Below are 12811 nucleotides of genomic sequence, written 5' to 3'. Positions count from 1 at the left end.
TTTTATATGGAAAAAAACTTTTCATAGAAATGGTATAGAATTATTGAAAATCAATATTTTTCGATCGCAAAACACTGGATGAGGATGTGGAACCAGCCTAGGATTTACGAAAGCATCATCTAGAATTCGTTGTGAAACTTTCAAGTTAGAATATATCAAAATGGATATGAAAGAGCATTTTTTAGCTCTTCACTGTATGTTGTTATATTGTATTTAAACGATCATTGAACTAAAATTTCTCTTCTGAGTACTTTCGAGTACAAGTAGTATCGGGTGTTTTGCTAGCGATACTTTGAGTAGCATCGAGTATTCTCTTCTATACTTTTAATGAGTGCAGGCACCGAGTACATGCTGGTATCAGATGAGCACTAGGCCCAAGATTGTTGAGAGGAAATCTAAAAAGGCATGCAAGTCTAAAATCTAAATTGTATGCTCAACGTGTCAATTGAATCCGTGGTTAGTTACATTGTTCTTCCCTGTAGAAAAAAGTTATTTTCACAGAAGTAAATGGAAATCTTTTTCGGATTTCTCGTGCCAAAATCACCCATAACTGAATTTTTGGGCTCAAAAAAAAAATTGGCCTACTAGAGGGTAAATGATTTCCAGCGCTTTTCTTATAAGAACAAGTACTTCGAGTTTTACCTTGCCTTTTGCCTAAAGGAATGCAAGATGTTAAAATTCTTTATTAGGTACTTTATTTGACAGAACAGCATTGCTACTTGACTACCTACGACTTTTCCATGACTACTTAAGAACTTGACAGCCATCATTTCTTCTCCTTTACAAATGCTTGATTAATAATCATTAATTGCTGATTGGCAGCTACATACTTAGTTACATATGCAGGTACATGAATCTAGCATAAGTATGTTGTTAGTTAATCGATTTACTAAAGCGAAGATAACAACAAAATACTATCAGCATCGGCACTCCTCTCAACGTGAATATACGCGTACGTTTTGTGCGATTGCTTGAATCAGTCAACATTTAACTTGTCTCTGATGTGCACATCGCTTGTTTTCGAACGGAGTATTGTAAATCTAAGAAATTTGCAAAATTAAGTGAATAAAAACAAAAAAAAAAACTACAAACTTTGGAATATATAACCACATTTTCCTATGTTTAGACTATTTCAGTGTTTATTTTGTATGCAATTAGTTATCTATTGCATACCGGCGGGTGAGCAAAAAAGTTCACAACTGATCTGAATTTTGATAAGCTTATATGTGTTTACAATTTGTTAAAAAAAATTATCCAATATCGTCTTTTAAAGTGCCAAACCGCGTATTGTGGTTCTGCCAAGCCTCGCAACTAATTTTTGTGAATTGAAATTGAGATTTGCTCAAGAGAGGATCGTTTTGAAATAAGACTGCTTTTACTCCTCTAAAATTTGTGCAGCCTCATTTATGAGGTTTTGCATTATCTTTTTGTACCAAGATATACATATACATATACACCCACTAGAAAAAGTTTCCGTACACAAATTTTTTTTTGCAATATTCCTAGTTTTTTTTCATCAAAAAATTCTTTAAAAATATAGTTTAGTATAGTCATTCTTTAATATTCCAAAATTTAGAAAAATTTGCAAAATTTTCGACCAAACTTCAAACCTTTTTGTTAGGAAATTATTTGGTATTCACTTGGCTATAATTCAATTTCAATATATTGCTGTGCTAGTTTGAAGTTGCTACGAAATCCCATTGATTTTTGATATTTTTTTTGCTGACGCTGCCACGCATTTTTTTTTTCAACTAAATTATGTTTAAAAAATTTTCTCTACATTATTTTTACTAAATTGAATGTGCGACAAAAATGCACCTTTTGTAGTGGGTGTAAGTTAGGGTGGTCCAAAACTGCATGTGAAAAAGTAAAGTCGGAATTTTTATGCTCTCATCCCCTAGGTCTGTTTTATACCGAAAAAAGCGCTCAAAGTTTTCCATGTATTTTATATGGGCAAAAATCAACTTTTCGTAGAAATGGTATAGAATTCTTGAAAATCAATATTTTTCGATCGGAAAACTTCTTTTATCTTCACGAGATTCCCAATAATAATACTCAATTGTTTATTTGGCCATTTTTTTAAGGTAACTATATTTAGTAGATACTCCAAAAACCCCAGAAAATGCAGTTGGGGGACCAAATAAAAATTTTTAGTATTTAAAAATGGTTTAATAAACAATTGATTAGTATTACTGGAAGTCTCCTGCAGGAAAGCAGGGTTTCCTTATCGAAAAATATTGATTTTCAAGAACTCTATACCATTTCTACGAATAGTTGATTTTTGCCCATATAAAATACATGGAAAGCTTTGAATGCTATGTGGGGCCTCTAAATAGTTTTTGATTAAAAAAAATAGGGGTGTATTTTTTTGTTACACAACAATCCTAGCGGGTGAGAGCATTAATATTCCCACATTATTTATTTTGGACCACCCTAGTGTACGTACATACAAATGTTTATATACATAGAACACATACATACATATGTACGTATGCAACTGGATTCCGATCGTTTCATACCGTAGATTCCTAGAACTATATTAGTTTGTTTAAATTTACCTCAAAATCCTGATGAAATATTGATGAGAAGAGGTTAAGTTAATCCGGATTGCTACGCGCCACGCATAGAGCTTTTATTCCCTAGCGCCACGTGATACCAGATGGAGATCGATCCTTAGTTTGTATTGGAGTATACACCATTTAGGAAGTCAACGCCTTTTGCGTACCAAAGCTCTTGGAGTTATTTTTTGGAAATATCTATCAGTTTACTAAACTGAAAATTATAAACAAGTCTCGTATGAGACTACCTTCTTTTGACGACAACCACGGCAAACGTATAAAGGTCTATGACTTGAGGGTATATACCTGGAATATCCGGATCCTTAGTGAAGAAGGTGCCTCTGCTTAGCTCCGGTGGATGGGTCAAGGCAAAAGAAGTGCGACTTCTACTACTGCAACCACTTAAAGAAGCGAAAACTCGGTGATAGACTTGAGGTGGGATCGGGACTCCATTGCAGAGTACTGCCGTCCACCTCGGATGACGATAACGGTCTGAGGCTGATCGCCTTGGCAAGGGCCCTAAACAAAGTACTAGTGTGCACTACTGGGTTACAGCATAAAGGGGCCCATGGACATTGGTCACTAGGACACCATTGTTGTCTTTGCAGAAGTTCGCCCTGGTCTTGAAAACTTCCTTAAGTCGCTTAACTCTCTGATAAAACTTTTGGCCGTTTTACCTATCGGCCAGCATTTTAAGCTTTTCGCACTTCCATATTTTGGCTTCTCTCTTCTTATTGCGCCTCTCTTTTCACCTTCCTAACCGATCCATCCATACAGTACGCGTCGGTCCAATCGCAGCTGGGTCCTATAGGCGGCATCTTTTTCCATGGTCGAAAGTTTTGATAATTGTTTTCGGTTCCTTAAAATACAACTTAATTATTTCGCACTTTTTCAGTATAGGACCTATTTACCACCTTCGTAATTTCCGCTTATGAATTTGAGAGTCTCCGGGACTCCATATCCAGGCTGGGCATATAGCCTTATAACCTTAAAGGTTAAAGACTAGCTTGCTTGATGCGCCCAGATGAGATAGCTCCGCCATCCAATATAGGCGGTTAACTCTGGCTATACGAAATTGAAGCGTGTATGAGCTCTCAAGAGCATCTCTTGACAAGTTCGTCCAGAGAGTCCTCGGAAAGCATATAATTCTCCTCTCGTGCATCAGCGAGAGCAGCAGAAAACTCCTGGAGTACACATCACAGATCCTGCTCACTCGCCATTTATAAATATATTCGATAAGGCAATTAATAGGCAATAATAAGGCAGTTAAATTACGAATGCTGACGCAGTAAGATACTATCAGCCGACTGATGCTTTCGGATAGATGCATTTAGCAGCCACAATACAAAAATTTGTATTCCTTTACTCATAACCAATTTGTCTTCTAACAGCATCGGCAGTGAATAACACTTGGCCTTGTACCAATGGCGAAAGCATACCGTTAAATAAACTATGCGATGGTAACGTCGATTGCAGAAATGGACACGATGAGAGTGTAATGGCGTGCGTGAAGAAACTCTGTAAGAATGAACACTATCGTTGTGCCTATGGAGCTTGCATACGCGCCGAACTGAAATGTAACAAGCAAGCCGATTGTCACGATCGCTCCGATGAAACGGAGCTTCTGTGTGGCTCTGATGATGAGGTATGGGCCCAAATACAAGGAAGTTGGTGAGTTAAAAGCGATTTAATTACCTAAAAACATAAACAACTTTTATTTTAAAATCTAAAATGTTTGCACGCTTCCAGCACCGATGAAGAATATCAATGTAGTTCGGGCGAATGTATTGATGTATTTGCCATGTGCGATGGCAGGCCGGATTGCAGTGATGCATCTGACGAAACGGTAAGCGCATGCGCACACATTATATGCCCAGACTATTCGTTTCGTTGCGGCTATGGCGCATGCATAAGTGTCGAAGAAGTGTGCAACAAAATTTGGGATTGCGCAGATGGTTCCGATGAACTGTGTTCGGTGGATGCAAAGCAGTACGAACTAGCAAAAGATAAAGACGCAGAAACAACAACCAACTCGCAAACTTGTAGAATACCTTTTGAGAAATCGCATTTGGAAGTAAGGCACGGTAACACGAAGAAATTGCTGTCTTACTTTGATAAAATTTTGAAAAATGAAACTGTAGAGTTCCGTTGCTCCACGGGCTTTGAATTGATTGGCGTGGACAGTTTGAAGTGTGTGAATAATAATTGGTATCGCCAGTGGCCCGAATGTAAGGGTGAGTTTGTTTAAGAAATCCTTATATTTTGTATTTTTCACAGACATAAAAAAATTAAAATGTATATATAGTTTCTGCTTCTTACAAGTTAATGAGAAGCGCTTTCTCGGTATGCTATGAAAATAGCGCACATTGTGATAACGGTGACTGCATAGACCAATCGGATCTTTGTAACGGCCTAAAGGATTGCACAGATGGCTCCGATGAGACACCGGCGCGTTGCTTCGGTCGCAATTGTACCGATAGCGAATTTCAATGCAAATATGGTGCGTGCATTCCCATAAAATCCATTTGTGATAAACGCCAGCATTGTGCGGACGGTTCAGATGAAACGCGCCTGCTGTGCACTAAAGACGAAGATGACTACTATAGCATACTGCAAGGCGGATGCGAGTAAGTAACAATGAACGAATCTTATCTACTTCAATTAAATACTAATCATTCGCTATAGTAATCTTGTTTCACTTTTTGGCTTTGCTAATAAGTGTAAAAATGAACAGAAACATGTGCGAGATGGTCCATAGCCCTGTGGGCTAGGTAAAATTAGGTTAGAATGGGCGCCTATGGAAAAACTTACAGATTTCCACTCAGTGCGATAATCGGCCGCTGTCATTATGTTGCTCATCCATCCGCTGGTCTGACGTCTAGTTCTGGTGACTCGTACTGAGTGAAATAGTTTAACAGCCCATCCACTCTGGATGGTATCACAGTGCTTTCTCCATCCGCGATAGATGCGTGAACGTTGGCTGCTTGTGCATTTAACAATATTTGGACTGACCAATTTATTACCTTTTTGTCGGGGTTTGGCCACAGATAATTACTCATATCATGTTCGAGAAGATCTATAGGTTGCCAAGCTTATCGTAGGTTGTATTCAAGAAAACGTTCTTTGTAGCCGGGAAGTCATTAATAGAGTAGCGCGCTACCAGTCCGAATATTCATAGACACCCCACCAACATCTGTATAACGCAAGTGATGATAGTATGATCGGGCAGTTAGAAGCTATATGGAATGAGTTAACCACCTGCAAAACTACAAAAATTTTGTGCGAAAAAAGCGAAACTAATAATACCAGCTGCTTGTTAAAGCTATCAATAAAGGATTGCAGAGTTGCTTATCCTGGGGGCTGCTCATTAGGGTAGTCCAAAATAGCAGTAAAGCCGGAATTTTGATGCTCTCACCCCCTAGGATTGTTCTATGTCGAAAAAACTATACACCTATTTTTTATTTTATCAAAAAATATTTAGAGGTCTCTCAAAGCGCTCAAAGTTTTCCATATGCATCTTTTATATGGGGGAAAACCCACCTTTCGTAGAAATGGCATGGAATTCTCGAAAGTCAATACTTTTCGATCGAAAAACTGTGAGTTTCTTCAAGAGACTTCCAATAATAATAACCAATTGTTTATTTAACCATTTTGTAATACTAATGATTTTTTTATTGGTTTCTCCATTGCATTTGTTGGGGTTTTTGGCGGACCTATAAATTTTAGTTACTATAAAAAAATGGTTAAATAAATAATTGGGTATTAATGTAGGGAATCTCCTGCAGAGAAGCAGAGTTTTCCGCTAGAAAAGTATTACTTTTTAAGAACTCTATACCATTTCTACGAAAAGTTGGAGGAAGCGCCTTTCGCACAAGGCGAACAGCGAAACCTTAGAGCAGATTATGTGATGATGCCCCGCCTTGTCAAAAATATGTCTCAAATGCCTAGCAGCCTATTATTTCGAGAAGTAAGAAGACATCCCAAGAGTAGATCTGAAAATACTGTTGAAATTCGCAAAAAGTGTTGACGTCCCTAAAAGCGAACTCTAACTGGCAGCGCTAAGCACCTACCGATCTATGTGTATTTCAACACTAGCGAGACTAATCTAACCTAACCCAGATTTTAACTAACAACTCATCCTCAAATCTGATCAATTATTTCCAAGCTTTTAAATCCTCAGCTTAACAAGCTCCCTCTTCTATTTATTCTTAATACGCAGCTATGAAGACGAAGAACTCGCTGAATGTCTTTCAGGAGAATGCATTCCACAAGCACAACTCTGCGATGGTATACCACACTGTAGCGATCGCTCAGATGAGACTTTACAAATGTGCGCTCATATAAAATGTCCCAATACAGATTTTAGCTGCGCTTACGGTGCTTGTATACCGAGCAGTGCACAATGCAATGGTCGTGTAGACTGCGCCGATGGTTCTGATGAAATGGCCGAAATATGTAGATATGTGGAAGCCGAGAGAGCGAAGCACGAGGAGGAAACCAATTTTGATGACAGCTATGAGGCGAATATTGATAAAATAGAAGCAATTGAAGAAGATCGTGCTGTTCAGGCGAAGGAGGAGGCGAAGCATGATGATACCGCTGACTCCGCAGATATTGACAAAATTAGGAAAACAGCTCAAGAGATTCTTTCGCCGACCATTCTTACGGGTGTCGTATACCGTCGTTGTACAATACCAGTCGATCGTGTGGCGCTGCGTGCCATTCTTGCAGCGGAAAATGCGACTTTGAAAGTGGGCAGTCAAGTGAATATCGGCGCTATTGTTACTTTTAGTTGTGATTACGCATGGCAGTTGGTCGGCGGAGAATCTGAGCTCTTGTGCTTGCCAGTTGGCGAGTGGTCTACAATTGTGCCGAGATGTGAAAGTGAGTTGGTGTAGAATGATGTTGAAGAGAAGTCCTAACCGCCAAAAAGTTGTAAGCGAAATTGTTTTTGTTTTCAAAATTTCATTTTGTTGCAGAAATGCATCTAGCCAAATTTGTGCATCAAAGAGACAATTTTGAGAAAAATGGCGCTTACATCTTCGTGGCGGCTGGGGCTCGATATAACCGATTTATTTTGCGTTTTCTGTTTTAGAACGTTGCCCACCACAATGGAGCGGAATTTCAACTACTATCAAATGCACTTATCACGATGACACGGTGGATTGTGGCACTTACCACAAGCCGGGCACTAAAGCAGTTTTACAATGTGCTCAAGGTTATGGCCCAATCCTGCAGCGCGCAGAGCTTCGTTGTGGTGACGATGGCGAATGGGACGCACCCAAATTTAAGTGTCAGCCGCAGTGTGCGATAGCGTCATCAGAATCTGTAGAGCCTAAAAAGGAGATGTCCGTTGACATTTATAAGTTAAGGGCAAATGAAGGAAGGGCACAGTATCTACGCTTCCATTGGGCATGTAAAGGAACCATAATATCACCAAAACTAGTACTGACATGTAAGAAAAACAGGCATAGGATACAAGTGTGTCTAGAATTTATCGATTGTAGGCAACTTCTTTTCGATGAAGGGCCTCAGTGTTCCACGTACATGGTAGCGTTTTCTTCGGAAGTTGTAGTCGCCCATTACAAGTCTCCACATTAAATATGAAATTCGCCTGCCCATGCTTTTCATTTTCCGCATAGCCGCCGCCGAGCTTTGCTTCACAAACGAAAGCGATTTAGTCCCAGCTGCTGCTGCTTTGATCTTTCAGATTACCGCTTTTCTTCGGCTTGCCGGAGTATTTGTTGAAGTTTTTCAAATGCCTTGCTGATAGCAGACGGTTACGCGTCTAATCATGGCATCAGTAATTTTCTCCACTTTTTATGCTTCGAGTCATTCGAAATAAAATAAGACATGATGTGGACGAGAGTCCACCTCTACGCCATATAGTATAGGGCATCTCTCGCTGTTTTCGTGTCCGAATTGTAAAAGGTAGCCCCTGTAGTCTTCATGCCCGCTAAGAAATTGTATAAATTGGTGATTTACTTTTCGAATCAATTAGCCTTTCATTATATGTCCCATCGATCTAATCATGTTCAAGGCCCTGATAGATTCTACCTTCGTCCTTTCATCTCCTCTTCCGTTTCTTTTACAAGTTCTAGTTTGCATCCGTAAGAATTTCAAACGTATTTTTAAAGGGTTGTTTCTTTTTATTCTGCTACCGATAGTGGTATTAGCTTACCTTCTATGCCCGTCGAATACTAGTTCCGCTCCTTCAGGAAGATCTGTATACACCAAAAAATTCATTGTGCATCACGTTCTAGAGCCGTGAACCTAACGGGCCACCTTGCAGTTTCTAAATTTCTAGGTAAGTCAGGCCAAGTCTAAGCATAACCGAGCTTTGTGATTTTCTTTCATTTAGTGACACACTAGATTCCTTCGTTCTGGTAGGATAAACATTTAATCTAACCGTTTAACTTAAAAATTTTGGAGAACCTTAAAATATTACAATTAAAAAAAAATAATAAAATTTTAATAGTTATCAATTTTCTGCGACAGATATTTTGCATGCTGCCATTTTTTTTAAGTTTAGTGGCACACTCTCGAAACTTCCGATTTTTTTTTTTATTTAATGCCAACGTCCATTGCCTCTAATATGAACGTTCTATTTGAAAACTTCCCAAAGTTATTTTAAAACAAAAAAAAAAAACATTATGAGGGATCGCCTCTTATTTTCCTGCCACACGATATGCTATTTGGACCGATTTCTTCATTTCGAGCTATTGGCGCTCTATTTTTAAGTCTACTGGAATTTGTACGAAATTTGGTAGGTTCAACTTTCCACCATGACACCGGCTTTCTCGACTGCTTCTTCTCAACGGGGCTATGTATGTAGGAAGCACACTAGCACCGAAAGTACCTATTACCGCATGGGACGCCTCTTAAATTGTTTTAAAGTTTTCGGGTTTAGAAAACCTTAGAAAGACAGAAACCCCAACCTTTCCCGTATTCCTTTTGTGGGTTCTGATCTTAAGGCGCTTGATAAGTGATAGATAGAGATAGATATAGAGATTCCTCTACCAAAAAAGCTTAATGATTCCGATCCGAGAAATATTTAACGCTTTAAAATTAGTTCCACAAGCTTTTGTAACATATAAATTTACATTTTTTTTCAGCTGCTTTATGCTTTAGCTACAATGACTTGCCAGGTATTGCAGCCAACGATCCAACTATCTATAGCATTTTAACAGGCAGCACGGAAATCGGGTCTTTTGGGCAATATGAGAAACGGCCCAACAGCCATAACGTGTCGGAAATTATTTTGTAAGTGATTTCTTATACCTGCATACACACATACGTGGATTATATATTTTATTTGAATAATTTATCATGGCACATACGCTTTCCTTCCTTTTTATTAACCCTTGCAGAGCTAATGGGTTTGATGCTTCCGATTTAGAACCCCCAGCAATTGCTGTGCTAGTCGACTACTTCGTTATCTTCCCCGCAGTGGTGATGCCTATTTGTATGCAATTTAAACGTTCCTGCTTGGATAAAACAAATAAGCAATTCCCCGTCGACAGTTCGTCCGACATGAAAGGTGTCGCATTCTCATCGGATGGCTGTTTGGTCGTCATCGGCCACAGCGAATTGATATATATGGACAAGTATCAACAGTGGCTCGAAATACAAGTTTTTAGATACAAATATTTGCTATAGGTGGTCTTAATTTGTATGCAATAAACGTCAATAAAAAATTTTACTTTTAAAGGTCATTTTGAAAGGTCTGATTGAAGGGAAATTACCTTAACCTCAAAACCGACAATCCGAAGTAAAATTTTTTATTTTATTTTTTTTTTTTAAGTAAAAAACAGCATGTAGTGGACAACGTGATAAATGAAACATTTCAAGTCAAACAAAAGATTTTTAATCTGGTTTTATTTCGATAACATATTTGAAAGGGGTTGGCTTGTGTTTAAAATTGTTACCAAATGTTGGTCAAACAAAAATTGCTGAAAATTCTTTATTAATAAAAAAATCAATTAAAATGTAAGGTCTGCTTTGTCCAAAACCAAGGTAAGCTCAGCCGACTCAGCCGATCCACAGCCGGGCGAAGGTCCTACTAACGCCCACCGAATAACACACCGTACTTAAGTGTCTTTAAGTCGATCACACAAATGCACACGGCTCTGTAACTGGAGTGGGCACAACCTAGCGAACAGCATGAGAGAGAGAGAGAGAGAGAGAGGGAGAGATATTGACGGTGGCGTTCGTGGTTACGCAGAGATCCGATCGAGAGCGTCCATAAATGGAAAAAGTAAAGTCGAGTATGTATTTTTTTTTTACAATTTTCTCACTTTTTATATTTTAATTTAGGACATTCATTTAAGTAACTTTATTTTGATAATTACACGTACAATTACAATTACATTTAAATTAACTTATAAACACTTATTGACAATTAAAATTGTTGCAATAGTTGTTGCTTTAAGAAGCGCCTTCTTTAGTATCTAATATTTTTTTTTTTTTAAATATTTTTTCAAATATTTAGTCAAATAAACTTGACGTTCGTATATCTTACAGCACATATTTGTAATTAAAAGTGATTTTTTTTTTTATTATTTTTGTATTTTAAATTAACTATAACGTTTTCCATAGGTTTTTCGCCTATTTTAAAATATACAAGTAAATACATACCTACATATGCAGTTATAAACTTTCAGTGCTTACATCGAATAGTGATAGTAGTTTTATATTCTTTTTTGCTTTTGTTTCATATGCATTTTTATTTTATTTTTTATTTTATTTCATTTAGGTTTATTTCTTTGCTCTCTTCTGTTTTGCATTAAGTACATGGATGTGCCTATTTTAAGTAGTTTTGATGTAAATATGCTATTATCTTAGAGTTGGATGTATGTATATCTTACATTGATACATCTATACATATTTTGTAGTGTAAAGTCCATTTGCTATAACCAGTGACAAACGCAAAAAAATAAGAAAAACCAAATTGTAGATTTAAATAGAAACGTACGTTGTTATTGCTTAGTTAACTACTATTTATTAAAAAATTTTGATTTATAATCATTTTATATTAGTTTTTTTTTCATAAAGAGTTTTTTTACATTCTATTACATACATATGTTTAGTTACTTATTATAATTTTTTTTTTCTTATTTGAAAATATTTAATGCTTTTTCGCGCATTTAATGAAGCATTTAATACAGCAATATTTTTTTATGCTCATTACTGCATACATATCTACATATATGCCTTTTTACTCGGTGTAAACATAGTATCATTATCTCAATGTGACGGCTTTTCGTTTGCGCTAGTTCATGTCTTTACCGCAATGTAGTTAGACTTCTGTAGGTTTACGTTAGATTTTAACATTTCATTTCGTTTACTTTGTATTTAAATGCACTTAAAATATATCGAAACTGTAAATTATTACAACTTATATCATACTTTTGCATACATACCCGACATACATACATACATCCATATGTGGCTGCTGATCGCCCCTCATTCACCCCATTCCTTTCAATTAAATTCATGAATTCACTATTTAAAAGTGTGTTGATTTTATGCTCTGCTATTTTTTTCTGTATATTTTACTTGTAATATTTAAATAAATAGTTTTTATTTGTAGTTGTAGTTAGTTTGTTCTTTAGTTGATTCATTGATTGTTCAATCAATATTTTTTTGTAAAAGCATAGACAATCGTCAACTTTGATCCGGATTAACGGCGCATTTGATCTCATCGAAACTGTGGCTAGACAAACGGCAGTAGTGTGGGTTAACAGGCCGCGAGGTCGTGGGTTCGCGACCCAAACCCAGTCAAGTTTTCATTTTATTTACTTTATTTTTACTTACAGATTTTTATGTAATTATACATGGTTGTCCTGAAATTTTTTTTTATAATTATACTCTTATAATTTCAATTAACTAATAATAAAACAAATGAGATTAGATGAAATAGATTAAATAAAAAAATATGAAATGAATTCAAAAAAATAAAAAAAATTGAATAAAATAAAACAAAATAAAATAAAATAAAACAGAATAGAATGATAAAAAAAAAAATTAAATTAAATAATATAAATAAAAAAAAATAAGTATATAAACTAAAATTTGATGAAAATTGAAATAAAAGAAAATATAAAAAAATAAAATAAAATAAAATAAAATAAATAAAATAAAATAAAATACAATAAAATAAAATAAAATAAAATAAAATAAAATAAAATAAAATAAATTAAACTAAAATAAAATAAAATAAAATAAAATAAAATAAAATAAAATAAAATAAA

At 36.2% G+C, this 12811-nt stretch overlaps 1 protein-coding gene across 1 annotated transcript; it reads left to right on the top strand.

The window, feature by feature from the left end:
• Positions 1 to 3902: 3902 nt before the first annotated feature.
• On the top strand, positions 3903 to 10324 carry LOC118739179 (modular serine protease-like). The gene is made up of 7 exons (XM_036470368.1): positions 3903 to 4229; positions 4308 to 4792; positions 4864 to 5185; positions 6778 to 7442; positions 7654 to 8013; positions 9674 to 9821; positions 9929 to 10324. The coding sequence occupies exons 1-7, from the start codon at positions 4057 to 4059 to the stop codon at positions 10215 to 10217; spliced, it is 2442 nt and encodes an 813-aa protein (XP_036326261.1). The 5' UTR covers positions 3903 to 4056; the 3' UTR covers positions 10218 to 10324.
• The last annotated feature ends 2487 nt before the right edge of the window (positions 10325 to 12811 follow it).

The sequence above is a fragment of the Rhagoletis pomonella genome, unplaced genomic scaffold, assembly GCF_013731165.1.
Source record: "Rhagoletis pomonella isolate Grant_MI unplaced genomic scaffold, Rhpom_1.0 Rhpom_scaffold_00001, whole genome shotgun sequence".
Lineage (NCBI taxonomy): Eukaryota > Metazoa > Arthropoda > Insecta > Diptera > Tephritidae > Rhagoletis > Rhagoletis pomonella.
This window is presented reverse-complemented; position numbering and strand designations above follow the sequence as displayed.